Here is a 23342-nt window from a genome sequence, read left to right on the forward strand (position 1 = left end):
ACCGTTTTTGTTTTCTGTCTACTTTTTAATTATTCCCAATGGAGCAGTTCCCATATCTTTTCTGGTAAAAGCAAGTCTTAGGATTTAGTTAACGTGTAATCTTATGTTATTTTGACTTTAAGTTTTTTTTTTCAAAAAGATGGATAAACATTGAGTTTTGGTCGTAAGTAATGCTTGTTGTTTTAATTGATTTTGTTGATTGCCTTGTCTCTTACTCTCCTTAATGGCAGTTATCATCGGCTCTCTAATGATTTTTTTTCTTTTGTATATTAGTTAGTACGTAGAGCGATTTTTTACATGGATAAACAAATTAATTTCGAACCACAAGTGTTTTTTCGAAGTTTTCTATCTGTTTTGATGGACAATTAAGTCAGGAACGTGGCTAAGCGGGGTCGGAACATTATGTGCGGACGCACATTACCGAGCCCCCTTGTTCAAAATCAGGTTGCATATGATTCTAAAGTTGCGCTCTTTCAGTGAAGAGCAGTCCAATAATTTCTCGTTAAATTCTTATAAAATGCGATGAATATGTTCTAATAAAACGTTGTTTCACTGCTTAATTTCACTGCTTGTTTTACCACTTTTTGAGTTTTGTCCGTATTTGTTCTTTTGTTTATAATTTCTCAACACTTTAGATAGTAGAAAATCTGCGGCATCTGTTATTATTAATTCAACGAATTGATAATTTAAATCTAACATATCAAATTATGATATAGATGCAAATTGGTCAAATAGTAAATGGCGAGTTTTGTGTTCAATGTGTCGCTTAATATCTGTATGAATTGTGGAAATGAAAGGAACTGTTCGGGGCCCGGGTTACGACTCCGTCATTTTTTGTTCTGTTTTTCTTCTGTATCTAGTGACCTCCGTCTTGGTGCCCTTCTTTGATGTTGTAGTAGCTCCAGTACAAAACCTGTTAAGCAATTTATTGAAACTATCATTTTTGACTGGTGATTTGGCGTAATTCTCGCTGTAGAGATTTATTTCATATAATTATGACGATTCTATACAAGATGCTGTCTATGTAGAAATAGTAAAAAAAATTGGCTATACAGACCTAAATTGTGATTTGTGAGAGTGTCAGTCACATGACGTAATTTGGTTTGTTCGGAAATCGAGGAGAAAAATCCAAAATAATATTTCACCGATGTAAAGTTATCATTTAATTGACTTTAAAGCTATGAGGCGCCTCTTCTGTTTTGAACGAGCGCTGATTGTTTTCGGAGTTACGAGTTGATTGCGCAAAACTCTCAAAGATGTAAATCTGTGTTACCTGGAATAAGCAGAAAGAAGATGGAAATAGGATTCGGGAGTATTTCTCTATAGTAGATGCAGTCCACTTGGGGGGCTGGGGTGCTTTGTTGCTAATAGAAAGGTGGGAGACTGCCCCTGCAGGTATGGAACTGGTGCTTGTGGGTGGATCTCCGTGGATACTATCAATGTTGAGTGCCGAAATGTTCTCGGAAAGTTTCATCGATTTGTATTCTAGCAGGATTGAACGCGCCTGAAAGTTAGTTTTATTAATTATAGTTCTTCTAAAATAGTTCTACCTAAAAGAAGTTAGCTTTGAAAATTTTTTGGTAACCAGTTTTTGGTTAACAAAATCATATCCTTGATTAATTGGACCTTCTGGTTACTAGTGTCATGGAGGCCGCAATATTTGTCATGGTTTTACCCAATGGTTTTACCCAATTAGGGCGGAGATGCAAATTCTGCTTAACGACTGCTTCGAAATATCTGGATTTAGTTTCTTGTTTGGTCACAAAAATATTTAATGTTGGATTGTTAAATAGTTCTGGCTTCGTGTATTTGTATTTCTTGCGGTGTAGTTGTACGATTGTGTATTTGCCATGAGTTTGTGTCTGAGTGAGTTGTTTTTTTTGGAGGGGGGGAGGGGGGTGAGGGCGCTTGCCTGATGCTGTACAGTGTCCCCCAGAGTACTGACTCTTCTGGGGATGGCGTGAGTGAAGTTAGTCTCTATTTCGTCCATCAGTTGTCTCTCTGTCGACTGCTTCACTTTGTCCCTGTACTTCTTAGCCTCTTCCTCCTATTCATAAATTATAATCGACGTAAATTTCAAGTAATGGTTAAGATTCTTTGGATTGATAATTATTGCCTGTAATCGACCTGAGTTAAGCGTTATCAGAAGTTAATTCTTTTGATGGTTTTAGCGAGTAATTTTGGTGTAGTCATTGAGATCGGATTAATTTTCGCAGCCAAATTTTTTAGGAGATTTGTTTTTCTTGTAACATTTTTTCTTTTATCAGTTTTAAGAAACCTAGTCTACTCTCATTATTTTGCAATTTTTGAAGTTGATTAATGGTGAAACTGATGTCGAAATTGGATGTTGCTTGACTGGAAATTGGTGGAAATATTGAGTGATGAAAAACCTTGGCTTTTCTGGCAGCCGTTTGTTTTTTCTCCTTCGTTTCCAAGTAGATGACAGTCGCAAATTCGAGAAGTCCGCCAAACACGTACACGAAGCAAATACCAAAATAGACGTCGAGTGCCTTCACCGCAGAGACATTGGGCAGCTTTGCGTTTGTCGACCCAATCAGAGTAATTAGGCTGAAAAAAATAGGTCTGTCATTTGACATTTGAGCCTTTTCCTGCCATCCTTAAGGATTTGATAAATATATTTAAGGATTAAAAATGCTGCAAGGTTTTTTTTACTTAAAGGATAAGTATTCCTTCAAGTACTGGAGATTTTTTTTGAAAGCCTCGATAGTAAATATTTTCTTTTTTTGGAAATATAAAAGATAAGATAACTCTTAGCTCTGTGAGTGTATGAGGGAATTAACTATAAACACGAAGTTGAAATGAGGCTGTAATTTGAATAAAGTGCGACTATTTAAACTTGGTCGAATGAGTGAGTTTGGAATGGAGCCATCGTATCAAAATGATAGCCTTGTTTAACAGAAAGACTTTTTCTTGGGGTTCAGTGAAGCTTGGGTACCTGAGAACAGTAGTAATGGATAGACAAGCTCTTCCGGGTATCCCAGACCGGTTGATCCAGAAGGCGACCCAGGAACACATGACTATGAAGGTGGAGGGTACATAGCTCTGCAGTATAAAGTAGAGAAGGTCTCGTTTGAAGTGGAAATGCACTCGTAGTTGGGAGAAAGATCCAGTGGAAAATCTGAAAGGTTATCCAGGGACTCTTAAGCGACAATTTTGGTCAATATGAGCTGGGCGGGACTTATTAGTAGGTGCTTCACTTTAACATCAGAAATCGAGACAGTAATTAGCAACCAATCTTCTTTTAAGGATTCGAAAAATGCAAATTCAAAAAATATAACCTGATGGTTAAATATTTACAAGCTCTCCGATAAAATTAATTATACTTAAATGAATGATTTTGTTAATATAGTAACGTGTTTGTAGAATTTAATGCGGCATTTTGGGTGTTTCGGTTCTTTTAATTTTCAAATATACCATAGCCATTAAAGATGGTCTAACATAAATGAGCTGTTGTTACTAACTTGAGTATCTCCTCTTCTAGGGTGAAATCCTCCAGGGTAAATTGGGCTAATTTTTTATGTGTGTTGGCCACACTGCTGTTTCCTGTGTACCAGTAAAGGTGGAGGTCTTTGGTCGTGTAGCCGTAACACTCCACGTATAGAGTACATGTCTGTAATGAGAAGCAAGTTGTTTATACTTTTTAAAACCAATTTTTGTATTCACTGTTTCGTTCAAATAGTCAAAATGAAATTAAACGAGGATTTACCAGATTTTCTGATGATCAGAATCGATTAGTATGAATGACAAATGCAGTAACTGAAAACAGTGCCAATACTGTCAAAAAAATCTTTGTAAGATAGCTGAGGTAATTGAACTAGGTTATGGTTGTACAATAATGTGACCATGTCTGGTGTGAAACGGTTGATATTTTCAGATGGTGCGAGTGAGTAAATATTGCATATTTTTTTGTGATTATTTTAAGAGCATTTGTATTGGGGGGGGGGGGTACCTGTGAGTCCATGGGGAAATAGTGTAGATCCATGGGACACTTAGCAATGACAGTGACCCTCGAGGAGTAGAGAATGCTGCCATCCGGAGAGAGTCTAATCAACACGTTCGGAACCATCACGTCTTGCTTGAACGCCTTTGAAAAACAATCAAATTAGGCTAGTTATAATGGTCTATGGGATTCAGCTCAAATCAAGTACTGCTCTCACAGGTCTAGAAGAATTCAAAGTTTGTTTGATCCAAATAACTTAGTTATCGCAGGAAGTTGTTGAAGGTTTAATTGTTGGTTGCTTCAACTTTTTGTCTGTTTTGGTGTCACTTTTTTGTTCTCATGGCAAAGAAGTCTTGCACTCCAAAAATCCCTGTATTCTCTGGGACCACAGATTGAGTTGGAGTGGTGTAGAATGACACCAAAAAGAAATAAAAACTAAAACTGATCATTCAGATCAGTTTTAGTTTTTATTTCTTTTTGGTGTTACGCAATTATAATGTAACAACGCAACTATGGTAACTCCATATACTGCTAAAGAATTAGAGCTTAGAGGACTCGACCCTACTATCTTCAGACCTGCGGCCAGGCATTCTACCTTTGCACCAAAGCACTGCGCATGTAGGAACTTTGTTAGCTTCATATACCACAAGCTGGGCTATTACAACAGGCTCCGTTACGTGTTTAAAAACATCAATATGGGTTAATAAGGCACATAAGAAAATGATCGATATCGACTCATTCAATCAGTTCCACAAATCTAATCGGACAATCAAGGAAAACAAGTTAGATTAGCCTCCCAGGTTGCCCAAACTTTAATATCATTTTTTCCATAATTAAAGCGGCTAAATTCCCTCGTTCTAAATGAATTTCTCTTGTGACTTTGCAGAAATGATGAATTCTGCAAACCTGTAAAGAGTCTGGGAAGTAAGTGTCCGGAACCCAGATGCGTTTGAGGAATGAGTGTGAGAGGGTGAGGTTCTGGAAGAACTTGTTCTCTTTGTAGAGACTGAAATTGAGTCTGCTATCCTCCCAGTACTGCCTGAACGAGATGTCCACTCGGAAGTTCATGTTCACCTCGTCTATCGGTCCCAAACTGTCTATGTTCATTGTAATGCCTACCTGCATTATACAATTATCTCATAGCTAATAGTATGAATATCTGAAACTATGGGCTATTTTCTTGATCATTTTTTTTAAACAAATTAAATGTTTTTCTCACAAAATTGAAGTCGTTTTTATTTTTCACTGACCGTCTAGCTTAGACCTCCTAATTAATTGCTCTTGAACGCAGTTCATAGCAATTATTGTAAACGTGTGTGTCTTTTTTTTTATGCAAAATTTTCGCTTGACGGTTTTGACTTTTCGAGTGACTTTTACGCCCTTGACTTTTTGCATTTCGCGTGATCTAAAATTCTCTCTCTCCATCACAATTTCAAGCAGCTGAACTCAATTGGCGGCAATTTAATACTAAAAGTCAAATAAAAAGTGCGCCAAAACTGGTGTCATTTTTTTACTTTAAATCTTAATAGTGGTATATGTTAACCTCTAATATGGTTATTTGAAGCCCACTATAGAACTTCTTAGTCCCATTTAGGCTACCCCCCCCCCCGACTGAAGCAGGCTGCAATTGATTAGAGCTCCCACTAGTCGTTCAAGAGCAATTCTTCCGACGTTTAGTCGGTTATGTTTAATTGTTCTAAGTCAGAAAAAATTGAAGTCTGATTTCTAAACCTCGAGTTCGGCTTAGTGAATGAAGTGACATATTTCATGTCGATGTCTTTCTCCCGCTTTTTTATACGACAGTTTTACAACTAGGTCATACAAAAAATGCCTTGTTTGTTGATCAATAAATGCGTTCTATGTGTCAAGAATTCTTAGATAAGTCTTTCAAAACTTTGCAAAGTGGACAAGGTTTTTGACTTACTGGGACTCCTGAGCCGCCGAAGTTGGGTCGGAGAGTTTTGTCGTATTTGATAGCGTCGAATTCGTCTGGTTGGTCCGAAATGATGTGATCCAGCATTTTACTCACATCATGCTTTCCTTGAGAATTGTGAACCAGAAAAATGGCCAAAATGACCGTGGAAACCGACAAGGAAATCTGACAGACTGGTCTCATGTTGGGTTGTGTTGCGAATCCAGGGGAAAGATGATAAGCAGGGGGGTTGTTTCAGGTTGAAGTTAATGGAAAGTAAATAGAAGACGAGATAAAGTGAGGTGGTATTAGTAGCGGTGGTACGGACGGGTGGGGGTAGTTATATCGCGCAAGAAGACGACGAAATAGGGGAGGAAATTAAGAAGGGCTACTTTATGAAGTTGTAATAATAATCGCTACCCGCGTGTAACTAGCTAGCTAGTAGCAGTAGCAGTGGCTGAAGAGACAAGAGTTGTAATGTAGGAAGAATAAGTTTTGTGATATGAAAAGCGTGTTTAATTCCATTTCAGCACACTTGGGCTATTTTTGCTACATGAGGCTCTTCAGTGGGTCTAATTGGGGTTTTTACTGGGAAGAGGAGCCGGCCGGGAATGAGTGCGAAATAGAAAGAGAAAAATAAAGGAATGGATGAATATTCCGGAATGTAAATTGCTTATCTTCTCTTTTCTTCAACAAGGGAACCATTCCCACCACAGGAACTTGGAAGAAAAATTTGATAGCAATCTGCGTGAAACCGAACGGACTACTACTTTCAGTTGAAGATGGGGAAACAAAATGAAAAGTACGATAAAGGGAAAGAATATGGAAAAACTGAGGGATACTTTTTTCCTTCACAAGTCTGAAAGGCATGCAAATTATCCGACACTTTTTAGCCATAAACAACAAAGAGAAAAAGATACATTGAAATTTATTTTTATCAGAGTTACCTTTTCAAGTGTGTATGGCGAGTGTGAACTGCGGAAGCATCTTTATCGCATAATTAAGGAAAAGCTGCAATATGGCACTTTAATTAAGGAAGAGAATCTAGAATTAGTCGCGGTTAAAAACACTTGAAGATTATCTCGAATGCTTTTGAGAGCGTTTAGTGCTTCGCTCTCTAACTTCTTTTTAACGGCGGCTGTAAAAATAATGAGTTTTCCTGTTTTGACCATTTTTAAAGGTTGCTGTTTGCATAGCGGCGACAAGGCGACGTGGTTAAAATCAAATCTTAGATTTTATCACATTTCAAAGATAGCAGGAATAGGTTAACTAACAGGCTTAGTGTTAGTGGGGGTAGTGGGTGCGGGAAGGGGGAGGGGGGATTTGTGTTTAAAATGAAGTTGAAATTTGTTTTTATTGCCTTTGTCTACACTCGAAAGAAGATTGAATGCTCCCCAGGCTATATGTGTGTCTGCAGGAGAGGTGTATATTATAGCGTGTAGCTATTGTGTTTGTGTTGATAGCATTGTTTGTGGTAGTTATAGCAGCACTAGTAGAGGTCCGTCTCTGTCAAAATAGTCTAACACGTGCAGACATGTAGAAATATATCTTCTTCCCATTGCTTCTTTTCTCTCTCTTTTTCTTTGGTGCCCACTCTCCTATATTTGCTATTGCTAGCGCCCTGTTCACAACGGGATGCGTATTAGTCTTATTACACCCTCATTTTACCCTAACTAACCATGGCAAAAACAAAAACAACAAAGCAATCGACTGATTTAATCGAGAACAGGAAATGTTGTCCTATCAAACGTCTTTAATTTCATCACATTCACGCTATTTTTAAACGTGTCAGAGAGCTTTTAACTGATGAAAGTGGCTGCTGCTTTGTATCTAGAGTACTGTTTTTAAAGGCCACCTGACAGCGATGTCAAAGTCTCAAATTAGCAAGTGTCCTTTTTATCTCTTCCTTGATGACGCGCAATGGCTTCATCGACAAACTTTATGCTCTGTCTGTTATGTTAAGTACGCCATAAATAAACCAAGTTGTTCATTTAGAAGTTTATAGTTCAATTTAGTGCTGTTTTACAGTTGTTGAAAATAAATTTCTGAAAGCTTTTGAAAACGCCGATTCAGAAGAGTAAACTTGTATGGACGTTTTGAATTCTTTTACTACTTCAGGGTGATACATATTTTGAAAATAAAGAGCTAATCTCTTTAATGTTTGAGGTTATAGGTTCAATAATTTTAAAGAAAATGGAAGAAAATATATTTTAGTGGGCCGTCTTTTTCTCAGCCAAAATTAAAAACTTTCTTAACGCATTCTAGAGAGATATTAGTGGTAATATATGAAAGCCTGCGACGCTTAGATCTCAATTTTTAAGTTTTCTCAGAAATACATTTTTATCAACCCCCTTACTGGCTTTTTCAGACTAACAAAATTTTTCTGATAAAGAACTTGCAATTTTCCCTGTCTTTCAATTGTTTTTGTGGTAGCCTCCACCTTGTCTATCAAGCAGCTAAGATATTACTTTATTGTTGCTTTTTTATAAGATATTTGCATCCAGTTTTTTTAAATTGAAACGGGATCAGCGCAGCAGAATCCTTCAATGGAGTCGGCAGCTCTTTCCCAGCAATCTGTCGTCAATGTCCTTTTCCTTTTTTCAGTGCACACTTTGAAAATGTGTTTAATTGCCTCTGTTCTGATAAAAAAAATCAAGAGAAATTCTGAAAAACTGCAAATTAATAGCGTGTTAAGTTGCTATTGACATTAAACATTTAAGTTCCAAATTTTCTTTTCTTAGAACTGATTTTTGAAAATTTCCATTGTTTTCTGGTCGATTCTATTGAATATCAATTAATTACTTCAATTTTTTAAATTTAAAAAAATGATAAATACTGCCTGGAGGGATTACCGAAGAGAAGTACATCTTGTCGAGTAGTATTCCCAATTCAATTCTACTTGGATACTGTGATGAAAAGTATTTTTTCCAGAGATTAGTCTTCGCTCAGGTCAGCGTTTATCGCACTGTAGTTCAAAAAGGTTTAAATCATATGCCGTCGTCAATTAAAACTTATTTCGTTAACTAACTTTACGTTTTTTGGTAGGTTTCGACTCATAAGTCTGGTAAACATTTTTTTTTGAAAAAAGAGTTGACAATTTTAGCAGTTTTTGGCAGTTTGTTGGTATCTTCCCAAAAACTTAGATTTTCTGCAAATTGCCATTAAATCATCTGTTAGGTCACTCGTTCTTGTACCAAAAATCAAAACACAGTGTCAAAGAAAGTCCGTGAGATTTGCTGTTATAAAAATGATTGATTACCGTGCCAAGAAAAATTTTGCCCAAATTGGTAGCTAAAAATGAAGTTTCTACTAAGATTTTTTAAGCACCTCTTGAAGAGTGTTTGACTTGTATGGTGTCCTAGTTGGTGAATTGAACTAATGTTCTGTAATATGTGTTAATACTTTCTGCCATCCGAATTCAGATTTTATTCTTATTTGCTTTAAGAAATTGGTAAGAATCTTGTCCTTAAGATTATCCTTGGAAGGATTTTTCTGGAAAGTTCTGATATCGGTTTTATTTTTGTAGCCGTTCGCCTTTTTGCTACAAAATTCTGTAATACAAATCATTTTCCTTTCGCTATCGTTTTCTACATCACGCGTAAATAAAATTTGACCTCGAACTGGCTTTAAATGCTACCGTAGTTCTTACAAGTAGATGTTTCTTTTTCTCAACACTGTGAAAGTTTCTAACCTTTGTTTTTTGAATTGTATCTTCAATGAAAAAGATGAACATTTTGGGTTATGCAGATTTTATGGCAATATTTTGCAACGAGGGAATGTTTTTGTAATATTTATATGTGATAAAAAGGAGAAATAAATTTTGCGACCATAACTGTTGGCAGTAATGTTGGTAAAAATGCGGTTTCTCTTTTTGCTCATTAATATTCAATAGAAGATGTTTGATATAATTCAGACATTGGCGGCTGTTCTTCCATTCGCTTTGAAGTTATTCCATAGCTGCGTTTTTTATCGGACTCTCTGACAGAATTTCACAAACATGTGCATGTCTTAAGTTGAGGACAGAAATGGAAAGCAGAGAGCAGGTCAAGAAAGACATTAAAGACAGCCTCAAAGAAATTACCTCAAAAATGAAATTCAGAATAACTATTTTTTTGGTTTTTGATGTGTTATTGAAACGCGAATGTCTAAATTAGGTAAGGGCTTTTGGTCAAATTTGTATGCGTTTGAACAAAAATGCTTACTGTTTATTTCATCGTCATTTTTTGTGAACAATGGTAAAATTTGTTTTTCAGCTTGACAGCAAATTGCTACCTTGCTAAGTTGTAAACACTGTTGACAATAAAATTGTTTATTTTTGGAGTGTCGTTGATTGGAAAGGGAATTTCAGCTAAAGAATTGAATTCTGAATTGAACAAATGAGGGATAATATTGAAGAATGGTAGCGAATTCGTGCCTAGTGTTTCGATTTTGTTGATATATTAATAGAAAGCTTGAGAACAATAATTGGAAGTATGCATTTGTGACGTCATAATTTTCAATTTATGCTTCGAGGACATTTCAAAAAGGGCCTCATTATTAAACTGACTTCCCCTTGAAGAGTCTCAAAACAAAACGGACTTCCCCAATGATTGAATTGGAAAAAAAGTAATTCGATTATTCGTTTGTGGGCCATATTGTTCGTTTTTGTCGTTTTAGAGAATATAATTGTATATCAAAATGCTGGACTATTTGTTATGTTCTTTTCGTTCACAGGAAACTGTCGCTTAATCTCGTATGCGATCATGGGAATGGTTTTATTTGTACCCTTTTTGAATGAAGGTGCGGCAACTGAAGGCAAAATTTTCGCTGAGAAAATAATGACCCTTGTGATAATCAGCTGTTCCGGAGTTCCGGAAATATAACACTTGTTTCAAAAATTCGGTTTCAGCCTTTTGTTTCTGTTTATGATAATGCTGACTGTTTTTGCAGCCTTACATTTGGCGCGTCTTTGAAAGAGTTAACAAGTACTGTGTGTTTTGACTATTGCTTTTCGAAGTATCGAGTTATTTATTGATTGGAACGAGGCCCAAAGACAGAGTTAAATCTTTAATGTCAATATCAAAAGCAGTGTTGTGATGTGTTTATTTTGCAAGCGTATGTGGTTAAAGTGTCCGGTTCATTTTTGATATGTTATTGCATAGTATTGACTGATTGAGTTATTGGACAGCTTTTCTCGTATTATTAAGCTGAAACTTGCCTGAAATTGACTTTTTTAACAAAAAATTCTGATGAACCTTTTGTACAAAATCGTTTCCTTTTTAGGTTGCTCTGAAACTAAAGTTATTTGGCTCATATTTTTCGTTTTAAGACTCGAATTGTATTGGTACTAGCTGAAGCAAGTTTGCAGATGACTTAAAATTTGTCTTCGTTTTTTCGAACTGATATTCATTAATATTTTAAGTCTGCTTCTAATGTTTGGTAGTTAGTTTCATCTTAATAATCCAAGTAGAAAGGATGCGATGAGAATTTTTCACTTCTTTTTGTCAACTAACCGTCTACCCCTTCTAACTCCCCCGTGGTAAATGTTCTCTTCAAGCTCTTTATCATAAAGTTTAATGAGGCTATGAGACCTATTTTTTAGGGTTTGCTGTGCTGTTTTTGAATGAGCTACTGTTCTTTTCATTGCATCTTTTTTTTCTGTTTCAAACATTTCGTAATTGCATTTTTTTAGTTTTGTTTGGTGTAAGTTTGTATGAAGCTCCACCTTTTTGCCGGAATCAATGTTTTATGATCTGTTCTCCCGTTTTTTGTATTTTCGAAATGTCAATGAGAAATCAAATTGGACTTGTCAGTTTACCCGAGCTAACGTTGTGATGGAAGCGATTAAATTGGTAGTTTTCCCATCTGCAACTCCCTCCCTAGTCAATTGCAATGGCACTGTGTTGAGATCCATGGGATAAAACTGGTCAATGTGTACAGGCCACCTAGCTCGTCTCTATGGAACCCACACGATCTCCCCACAGCTGAAATCTACATTGGCGATTTCAACTGTGCCCACACGGCTTGGGGATACAAGACAGACTCAGTGGATGGAACAAGACTGATGGAATGGACGGAGCTGGCCGACCTACATGTCCACAACCAACCTTCTGTCTACACCTTTCGCTCTGCCATTTGGGGTACACCCACTCACCCTGACCTTGTGATCAGCAGGAGCAGAGACGACACAGATTACCAGGTACTCAGTCGATTCCCCAAATCGCAGCACTTCCCGATTCTCACCACCCTGGGAACTCAGATCGAGTGTTTCCCCACAAGCTACCTGCCGCGATGGAACTTCTGGAAGGCTAACTGGGACAAGTTCCGGAAGATCACCGAGAAGTCCATCGGCAATGTGAAGATCAGAGACATCTCCGAAGCTTGGAAAGAGTTCTGCCAACTCATGCGCACTGCTGCTAAAAGAAGCATCCCTAGAGGGGCACGGAAGGAGTACATCCCCTGCTGGGACAGTAGCAAAGCTGCTTTGTACAAAGAGGCCACGCAGGCTAACGACTACGCCAAAAGACGCAGGGCCGGCGAGAAGCTACTCGCAGAACTCTCCAAGGACCGCGAACAACGCTGGATTGATACGGTAGAAAAGACTGACTTCACCCGATCTTCGCGTAAAGCTTTTCAACTGATGCGCAAGCTCAACAACCGGCATCAAACGAAGACGGTGAACACAGTCAACGCCAATGAGTACGCCACTATGCTCGCAAATGTATCTCGCATCCCCAGAACCGAACCTGCCCTGAAGCACCAAATACGAGCTCACATGAAGTCCTTTCGGGAAGAGAAGAAGGAAAACATCTCGCTGAGCGGTAAGATCCAAACCCAGGAAGTGATCGACGCCATCCGAGAGATCAAGCAGAACAAGCAACCTGGCTTGGACCAAATGTTCCCGGAATTCCTGAAAAACCTAGGACCCAACGCCCTTAGCTGGCTGACTGAATTTCTCCAACGCTGCTTCAATTTGCGATGCATACCGAAAATTTGGCGGAAAGCCAAAATTATACCGGTCTTGAAACCAAAGAAAGACCCAGTCGACGTCAGAAGCTACAGACCAATCTCGCTTCTGAGCCTTGGATACAAACTCTACGAACGCGTCGTTATGAAAAGGATCTCTCCTTTTGTCGAATGCGCCCTCCCAGATGAACAGTTTGGATTTCGACCCCACAGATCTACTGAACTCCAAGTACTGAACATCACCCAGGAGATCGAGGACGCTTTCCAGGCTAAGAGTTCTGTAGGTGCCGTCTTTGTCGATCTCTCTTCAGCCTATGACACTGTCTGGATAACCGGACTCACTTACAAGCTCACGAAGATGATCCCGGATGTCCACGTCATTCAGGTCATCCAAGACCTGATTTCTAACCGCAGTTTCAGGGTCCACACTGGCAACACCAAATCCACATGGAGGAGGGTACGGAATGGCCTGCCACAAGGCTCCGTTCTGGCGCCTATACTGTTCAACTGCTACACGTATGATACCCCTTCAAGCAGGTGCAGCAAGTACATGTACGCAGACGACAGCGCCCTCCTCGCCAGAGGCAAAACCACAATCGCCGTCCAGGCGGACCTCCAAGCTGATGCTAATGCCTTAGCGGACTACTACCGGAAGTGGAAGCTCCGCCTCAATCCTTCAAAATGTGTGTCGGTTCTCTTCAACCTGGGTCCCCGCAAGCCCGACCTGGATATCATCCTGAATGGGGAAAAGGTCCCTGCGGAGTCGAGCTTCAAATACCTCGGGGTTGAACTTGACAGGTCTCTGACCTACAACCAGCACTGCACTAACACGGCCGAGAAGCTCCAGAAACGTGTGAACCTCATTAGAATGCTTGCCGGCAAGTCTTGGGGCACTAAGCCAAGGAGCCTGCGCATCTCTTCGCTTGCTCTTGTACAGTCAGTGGCTGATTACGCGTGCAGTGTCTGGCACAACTCCGCGCACGCGCCCAAAGTCGACCGCAAGATGTTCCAGGCCATGCGAATAGTTTCCGGCACCCCCATGAATACGAAAACAGATTTCCTCCCGCTCGTGTCCAACATGGAGAATCCTCGCAAGAGGCGTGACAGCATTGTTGACGCTAGAGCGCGCACATGTCAGAATTCTAACATCAAACTTCTGAATCACCTTGTGGACGATACCAGAAGACGCTCCCGGCTGAAGAGCAGAATCCAATTCCCCGCGAAGAAACCGCAGACGATATTGCAACAACTCAACGAAGAAATCCCCGTTTATTTCAAGGCCTCGGACAAGCTCCCCAGGAGGTCTTGGTGCCAGCTCAACCGCCTCCGCACTAGCGCGCTCAAGTCCAACTGGAACAACACTACCTGTGTCTGTGGCCTGAGCAGACCATCTTCCCAACACATCGTGGAAGAGTGCCCTATAACGTACCTACCAGGAGGCATGGGAGAACTTTGCCACCTCACGGAGACCGCCATAGACTGGCTTGAAGAACTCAACCTGGATATATGAAGAAGCGAACGACTGATGATGATGGTAGTTTTCAGATGTAATAGGTTTTCAAATTGGTTGTAAATAGGAGTGAGAAATCGTTGTTTGAGATAAAAATCTCGGTGAACGCAAAGTAAGCCGAAGTAAAAGTAAGCGGACATAAAAGCAAGCCGAAAGTTTTTTATTAGTTATGTAATCTATCAGAAATAATACATTGTTAATAGTTACAGTCAACACTGCGCATAGTATTGTAGTGCATACTGTATTCCAATTCACCAAAGAAACAAAAATACGTCAATTTTTAGACATTTAGTGGTTACAGGCCTCAGCGGACCGCTGTGTATTCCCTGCCTCTCATTCGCTGTGGGATGTAATCCGGAAACCGCGGGCCGATTGTCGCGGCGAAGTCCGCCGACCGGCCCGCCAGAGGCAACTTAAAAATACCGGTATCCCAAAAATTTTCGGCTTTCTTGACCTCATTTTCAAAATTCGGCTTGCTTGCCTATCGGCTTACTTGAGTTTGTTAATAATAAACCTTAGTGACTTTTTGTAATAGACGACGTGAAAAGGTTATTTTGAGAAATTTTGACACGTTAAGATTCCCCATTCCCCCCATCTCTTCTGCTATAGTAATATAAGGTAATATAATTCTTCGTTTTTGTTGTTTCTGTTTTATACTTAGTTATGTCGAGTATTTTTGAATTTCGAGTTTACCCGAGTCGTTTCCGGTATTCTGCCCGTTATGTTTCTGTGCAATTTTTGAACACAACGACATGCGAGGTCTTGGGAAAAACTTTCTCGAAAGGACGCTTTCGATGTGTTGCCAAATACGAGAATCAAAACCAAGTTTAGATTTAGATAATACTAATTTGCGGTTAATTAATTTGTAACTAAGTTCGGCGTGTACATTTTCTCGATTGTCCTATTAGTAGTGAATGTACGAATATTCTTACTTACCTGACAGGAAGACAGTAATGAGAAAGAGGTATTAGCTAATTGTTTTGATATCGGTTAAAGCAGCTGTCAAATCAATTCGTAATTTCGAAATTGCATTTTTTTTAGTTTTGTTTGGTGTAAGTTTGTATGAAGCTCCACCTTTTTGCCGGAATCAATGTTTTATGATCTGTTCTCCCGTTTTTTGTATTTTCGAAATGTCAATGAGAAATCAAATTGGACTTGTCAGTTTACCCGAGCTAACGTTGTGATGGAAGCGATTAAATTGGTAGTTTTCAGATGTAATAGGTTTTCAAATTGGTTGTAAATAGGAGTGAGAAATCGTTGTTTGAGATAAAAATCTCGGTGAACGCAAAGTAAGCCGAAGTAAAAGTAAGCGGACATAAAAGCAAGCCGAAAGTTTTTTATTAGTTATGTAATCTATCAGAAATAATACATTGTTAATAGTTACAGTCAACACTGCGCATAGTATTGTAGTGCATACTGTATTCCAATTCACCAAAGAAACAAAAATACGTCAATTTTTAGACATTTAGTGGTTACAGGCCTCAGCGGACCGCTGTGTATTCCCATGCCTCTCATTCGCTGTGGGATGTAATCCGGAAACCGCGGGCCGATTGTCGCGGCGAAGTCCGCCGACCGGCCCGCCAGAGGCAACTTAAAAATACCGGTATCCCAAAAATTTTCGGCTTTCTTGACCTCATTTTCAAAATTCGGCTTGCTTGCCTATCGGCTTGCTTGAGTTTGTTAATAATAAACCTTAGTGACTTTTTGTAATAGACGACGTGAAAAGGTTATTTTGAGAAATTTTGACGCGTTAAGATTCCCCATTCCCCCCATCTCTTCTGCTATAGTAATATAAGGTAATATAATTCTTCGTTTTTGTTGTTTCTGTTTTATACTTAGTTATGTCGAGTATTTTTGAATTTCGAGTTTACCCGAGTCGTTTCCGGTATTCTGCCCGTTATGTTTCTGTGCAATTTTTGAACACAACGACATGCGAGGTCTTGGGAAAAACTTTCTCGAAAGGACGCTTTCGATGTGTTGCCAAATACGAGAATCAAAACCAAGTTTAGATTTAGATAATACTAATTTGCGGTTAATTAATTTGTAACTAAGTTCGGCGTGTACATTTTCTCGATTGTCCTATTAGTAGTGAATGTACGAATATTCTTACTTACCTGACAGGAAGACAGTAATGAGAAAGAGGTATTAGCTAATTGTTTTGATATCGGTTAAAGCAGCAGTCAAATCAATATTGATAACTGTCATCTCTCAATTGTCACAAGACTGTCTTACTTAATCTGCATCCATCAACTGTCATTCTGATTTTGTTGAGATTAAACAGCTCTGAAGTGAAATGCGAAGTGATCTCAAGCACAGCTGTGATTGATTTCACGCGATTGTTTTTTTAAAAATAACTTAAAGGTGTTCGTTTATATGCAAATATCAGCCGTGAAAATGAATAGTGCAGTAAAATATAGGTTCGAGCTTTGTGAAGCAAATTTAAACGGTTAATTCCATAACTTGTACAATAACTTCCTTAGTCGACTGCAATTTTGTATTTGACATGCGGGGTTGTGTTGCAACTAAAGGTTGATTGATTTTTCCGCAAAAAAGTTAGTTACCTGTGACGGAGAAGATAGAGAGAGCAACGAGTTAGAGTTAGAGTTAAGCGAAGCGCGTATCTAACATTGATTGTAGTGCTAGGATGTTGAAGAAATTTTAGTCCAACTGGTTTTGAAGGTTACTAACTGATCAAAGAGAAAAGCTGAATGCCTGAGGCGTGTGTTTTAAAACACCCTGAACTGTTCCCTTTTAAAAGGGCTTTGTGAACTATTCATCTGCTTCAACAAACGCCTGCTTTTCTCTATTATGGTATCCCGGCACTAGTAGGATTTTTTTCGCATGTAGAAACAACCGGTGGCTGCGAAAGTGGATAAAAGTGAACAATAAACGAGTAAGCTTTTTTGTTATTTTTGGGGAAACTAGTTTGAAATTTAATAGCGTCTGTTGGTAAATAAAATATTGAATGAAAGAATGGTTTTTGCCTCTCGTTTCCGCTCTGTTGCTTTCCGGGATATAAAATCTGCTTTTTCATAAAAATAAAAGTAAGATTAGCTGCTTCTCTATTGTTCTACATATTTCGCGCTTGGCTTGCGGAACCATTGCATTATGATTACGATGGGAGAGAGAGGGGGAAAGTGCGCCAAATAGTCAAATGATATAAGCTGGCAAAAACTAGATGGCGCTTCAATTCAACGCACTCTTTTTTGTACCATATGGCCTTCAACGACATTTTCATAAATGTATAAATGCAATTGCTAGGAACGCTTTCTATAAAGTGCCTACGACTGCATGTGCCACCATTCATTATATCGACTAATGAAATTAAATGAAAATTTTTGAAAAATCAAACATTTAATTATTGTATTTATTTTTAAGCAGTGGGAGGGCTAAAACGTTTTCTTTTTAACTCTGATTAAATTTTGTCAATGCGTGGCTTAAGTACCTATGCTCTCCACGTCTCTATATTAGAAAGAATTATTAAGGTTCGGAGCGGAAGAAGCTCATGTTAATGTTATTTTAAGAAATTTGAATTGAAGAAAGTGACGCGCATACTTGGAGATTCCTTCAACTCTTCGTTAATTTTTTTACGCATCTCAGATTCTCAAAATGATTTAGTTAATATAAAATGCTGTTTCTGTAAAGTTTGCATGCGACTAATTATTAGTTCATCAGGATTAATTAACTTCAGAATTTTTAATTTTTGTTCTGAGTTCAATCCAGGTCACCAACTGCTTATGATGGCCTCTCAACCTGACATTAAAGTTTTTAATTGCTCTCGAATGAGGATCAATTTTTGTAAACATGTGTTTTTATGCAAATTTTTTCGCTTGACCGTTAAAGCGCTTTGACTTCTCAAGAATAATCTTTGACATCTCGAGTGACTTTTTTGAGTGATTTACTTGATCTCACTCTGAAATAAAGTATGTTGTTCAAACAAAACCGATCGTTAGAGAGACGAAGACAAGGCCCTGATAGCGGTTAAAGCCTCTGTCGAGGTGGCGGAATGGGACTCAGGGGTAGAGGTGCGAACCCGACCTTAGTTGGTTGTTTTTGCACCTACAGAAAAATTCATCTAAGCTACAGCCCCTGAATTAAATTGTCCCGCCTGTCATTCGAGAGCAATTTTTTCGACGTTAGTCGGTTTATGTTTCAAGTTACTCTTAAGTTGCATAGGTCATGCAAATTTGTCTTAGCTAATCACTCGCTGAAAGTTTTTTTGATTCCATGATTTTAACTTCTCTCGAACGAGTTTGGAGTTCTTTTTTTAAACCTACGTGTCTTTTTATGCAATATTTTTGCTTGACCGTTTGCACTTTTGCTCTCAAGTTTTGACTTCTTAAGTGGCTTTTTCATGCTTCATTTTTGAGTGATCTACGTTGCTCTCATTCTGGAATAACGTTAGTTTCTAAAGAGAAGCAAAACCGTTGTAGCGAAATGTTTGTTGTAGCAAAATGAGTTGTGGGTTGAAGGATGTGGGTTCGAACCTTCTGGGGTGAGCGTTGTTGCGTTCTAAAAACTTTAAGCTACTTGCCCTATCAACTAGATTGCCTAATATCTGGTTCGAGTGCAATTTGTTCAACGTTAATTTATGTTTGAATTCAGAAAATATTTTATTGGATATTAATAGATTTTCGATAATCAAAGTTCAAAGAGTATCATATTCTCTTCGCCGGCAGTGGGATGAATTAATTACTGGTCAAATTATTAGCAGTCCCTTTTGTAGCTACTATTTATCATTGGCGTTTTATTTAGTGAGTTGCTGATTAAATCTTAAGTCGTCGTGATTTTGTTGATGCTTTGATTTTGTTGTTGCTTTCAAGCATGATAAACTAAAGTCTCTTTTGTGATTCTGTGATTTTAGAATTTTGCGTTTGCGTAGATAACTTATCGCTCATGGACATGACAGACACTAAGTACTTTTACTTTCATTAGATAGAAAATCAGTTTCTTCAAAAGAATTTATACAATACTATTGATATAAATCTCGGAGAGGACAGATTGACGGGATCACAGAACCCACCAAGCACTGGCCCCAAACAGTTTTCATCCCAAGTGTAAAGCAAGTTTATAATTTAAAAATTGTTTTTTTTGAGGAAAAAGCTAATTAACTGAAAATTAGGGTAATGAACACCGTTTACAATGGGTGCTATTGTATTCAGCCACCTGTTTGTGACTGGACTATCAAACCACGTTCAAAGCTGCGCTGTGACAGAGCGAACTAGGCAATTAGCAACATAAATGTCATATCTCGGTTTTTTTTTTCAATTTAAAGAGAATTGATAGAAAATCTGTCATACTCTTGTGTGCTCTTAACGAGTTCTAGTTTTGTCACGCGTTTTTGTGTCTTCATTTTTCTATTCTATTTATTTTTAAATATCGGCTCGAGAAAATTGAAGAAGGAAAAATGATTGATGATAAGTATGTAACCTTAAAATACATATGATGAATATTTGGCGAAGTAATTGATGAGAGGAAATAGATCAAAGTCTTCTTCTAAATTGTTGTTTTTCATAAATAAAAGAGTCGTAGATAAAACAAAACAGATAGAAGAAAGTCTTAGATAGAAAGCAGATAAGGTTTCCGTTTACCTGGGAAAAGTAAATAAGAATGTTGTGCTAAAATGTTCAAGTAAATGTTTGTTTATTGATAGAAGAAATCTGCAACTATATTGCATAGAAGGATAAAAAGCGGCTCTATAATGAATATGTGTTGCTTTCCTGTATCAATCCGATCAAGTTCAGAAGAAATGTTGTTTGAGTTTCACCACTAGACTTAATTATTTTCCCTGCTAGCGAATGGCAAGATAGAATGTCCTTGCTTGGTGATGTATTTATACATTTGTGATATGAATAATTTAACAAACAGCCAAGCGCTACAATCAAAGCATGCAAGCAAACAAGCAGGAAAAATGAAATAGCGCTGCAGTTCAGGCTTAGGTCACTAAAATAGCTATGCGCATAGATAGATTGGAGTTCGGAAAAGATCAGTTGATTTGATGTGACATCCCCACGCAGCACGGCGGTGTGGAGTAATTTATAAACTATACGCGAGCGGCTGGTAAATGAGAGAAAAAAGCATTCATAACTAGAGTGGTTATGGGACGGGACAGCTTAGGGACATTGTAATATGATGAATGTTATTATATGAGCGATATTCGATAATAATAATAGTAGTAGTAATAATAGTAAAGATAGTAATAATAATTTTAGTAGCCAGGAGGGCGGCTGTGTTTACGATACTTTTTGGGAATCATTTTTAACCAGTCTGCTAAATTTTTTGTTTGTTTATGGCAACTGGTGAAATTTGCATGTACCTTTTTGTGTAAGTGTTTACACTGTGTACAAATACTGAAGCAAAATGGTACAGTGGTTCACTGTTGGTGAGTAAATAGAAATATTTATGTTGTGACCTGATACGATGGGATATATCAATGTCATTTCTGACACTACTACTGCTGGACAGATATTAGTTTACAAGCCACATGAAAAAAATGTGAAATATAAACTGTTTTTCCGCTGCCAAAGTTATAATTTTGCAAAATCGGAAATACCCACTCGTTTCGTCAGCGAAAAAAAAAATTTCATGAAATATTTTGTGTAGATTTGTGGGAAAATGTTTTATGCGTAGCTTTTTTATCTGATAGCATGACGAATTGCATTAGGTTCATAAGCATTGAAAGTGTTCGTTGTTTCACGTAAAGAGGTCTTAAAAGTGCTAAAAAAATCAGCCCATAAAACTGAAAATTTAACGTGTTCAAGCTACGAACTACTTGCTACAATTTAATACTAATCTGCCTCCATTCTGTTTACCAGCTTTCAGTGTAAGCTTAAATTTTTTGGGAGAATGTTTCAGCCCTGACTTTTTCTTGTAAATGTTGATTTTCCCAACGTTTTAGTAACGTACTTGGCAAATAGCTGCTTTTATCGAGTGTATATATATATATATATATATATATATATATATTATATATATATATATATATATATATATATATATATATTTGTGTGTGTATGTGTGTTTATATATATATATATATATATATATATATATATATATATATAACTAGCACTTGGTCACTCTTTTCAACCATGCGGTCAAACTTGAACGAAAATTACTTGAACCTAATTGGCGAATGCTTGTATAAGAGTCCCCTGGATTACTGATTGAGGATTAATGAAAATTTACAGATTGGCATTTAAAGATATCATGGCTCCTAAGAGGTTTGGTGAATAAATTATGTTAGAACTGACGAATATCAAATCGCCAGATAATGGTTGCAGCTAATTGAAGCCATTTTCCGGGGATATTGGTTACAAAAAAGATCGATTTGTTGAAACAGCTTTTACAGTAGCTCTGATAAACATTTGCCGACATAAAATGGTATTTTTTGTGCTAGTTTCATTTTTTTGAAGTCATATGAGTTGGTTTTTTATGAGCTGAAACTATTTTTGATCTTGTTTATTTGGTTAGCTCGTCGTCTGTTTTGATCTTTCTCTGACCAATTTCTTCTGATTGAGCATAAAATGCTCAAATCAGCAGTTTTCACTTTTTTCATTTTGTTTAATTGGATGCGAGTTAAAATGCTGTTTTGCGTTTTCTGACATTATCTAATTGTTTGTACATTGTGAAATCAGGTAAGAGTTTTGTTTTGTGATTTCGGCCTAGATCTAAATAAGATGTTAAGTTATCACTTAGAATTATTTTCCCTTCTGAAATCGAGTAAGATTTTTATTTTGTGTTGTGATGGCGCTACGGGATGAGTTTTCTGAAATCAGCTAAGAGTTTAATGGTGTTCGTGTTGCGTAGTCAGCTTTGAGTTTCATTACGATGGAATGCGTCCAAGGGTATAATAGTGTTTGCAAAATCAGCTCAAAGTTTTTATGTGAAATCAGCGCAGAGTTTAATTGTCTCTTCTAAAACGCACAAAGGGTGCCCTTAATATTAGCCGAAAGTAAAATTAACCAAATGGAATATTAGCCGAAAAGGAGATATTCCCCAATAAGATTTGAGAACGGTGCTGATATTTTGTTCGGTTGTGATAGTTTCATATCAGTCCCATAGGCCGCTGAGGCATGGCCGTCCCATAGGTGTGTGTGTGTGTGTTTATATATATATATATATATATAATTATATATATATATATATATGTATATATATATTACTCGCAATTGTCACTCTTTTAACCATGCGGTCAAACTTGAACGAAATATACTTGAACCTAATTGGCGAATGATTGTAAAAAGTCCCCTGGACTACTGATTGAGGATTAATGAAAATTTACAGATTGGCATTTAAATATATCAAGGCTCCTAAGAGGTTTGGTAAATAATTTATGTCAGAATTAGCGAATATCAAATCGCCAGATAGTGGTTACAGCTAATTGAAGCAATTTTCCGGGGATAAATGTTACAAAGAAGATCGATTTGTGGAAACAGCTTTTACAGTAGCTCTGAAAATGGTATTTTGTGAGCTAGTTTCATTCTTTTGAAGTCATGTGAGTTGGTTTTTTATGAGCTGAAACTATTTTTGATCTTGTTTATTTGGTTAGCTCTTCGTCTGTACTGATCTTTCTCTGACCAATTTCTTCTGATTGAGCATAAAATGCTCAAATCAGCAGTTTTCACTTTTTTCATTTTATTGAATTGGATTCAAGTTAAAATGCTGTTTAGGCGTTTTCTAACATCATCTAATTGTTTGTATATTGTGAAATCAGGTACGAGTTTGTTTTGTGAATTCGGCTTAGATTTTAAATAAAATGTTAAATTATCTCTTAGAATTAATTTGCCTTCTGAAATCGGGTAAGAGTTTGATTTTGTGTTGTGTTGCCGCTACGATATGAATTTTCGGAAATCAGCTAATAGTTTAATGGTGTTCGTGTTGCGTAGTCAGCTTTGAGTTTCATTACGATGGGAATGCGTCCAAAAGGTATAATAGTGTTGCAAAATCAGCTTAAAATTTTATATGAAATCAGAGCAGAATTTAATTGTCTCTTCTAAAACGCGCCAAGGGAG

The 23342-nt window shown here is 37.6% G+C and overlaps 2 protein-coding genes across 9 annotated transcripts in view; one reads left to right on the forward strand and one right to left on the reverse strand.

Moving 5' to 3' along the window:
- The window catches only part of LOC142334762 (uncharacterized), a 603346-nt gene that overhangs the window by 553749 nt on the left and 26255 nt on the right, over positions 1-23342 (forward strand). The window lies entirely within an intron of this gene.
- Positions 649-20589, reverse strand: LOC142334761 (gamma-aminobutyric acid receptor subunit pi-like). 8 transcript variants are annotated; one of them, XM_075383044.1, is made up of 10 exons: positions 19920-20589; positions 5886-6592; positions 4868-5080; positions 3971-4105; positions 3483-3631; positions 2957-3139; positions 2391-2568; positions 1913-2047; positions 1274-1504; positions 649-913 (listed from the first exon to the last, which is right to left on the reverse strand). In XM_075383044.1, exons 2-10 carry the CDS (start codon positions 6075-6077, stop codon positions 857-859), a joined length of 1473 nt encoding a protein of 490 aa, XP_075239159.1. In that variant the 5' UTR covers positions 6078-6592; positions 19920-20589; the 3' UTR covers positions 649-856. The 8 variants fall into 8 exon arrangements, with proteins under 8 accessions (XP_075239159.1, XP_075239154.1, XP_075239156.1 ...); XM_075383039.1 differs by having other exon boundaries at positions 5886-6732; XM_075383041.1 differs by lacking the exon at positions 19920-20589 and adding an exon at positions 17152-18092 and having other exon boundaries at positions 5886-6732.

This window comes from Convolutriloba macropyga, chromosome 2, assembly GCF_964194025.1.
Source record: "Convolutriloba macropyga chromosome 2, txConMacr16.3, whole genome shotgun sequence".
Classification (NCBI taxonomy): domain Eukaryota; kingdom Metazoa; phylum Xenacoelomorpha; order Acoela; family Convolutidae; genus Convolutriloba; species Convolutriloba macropyga.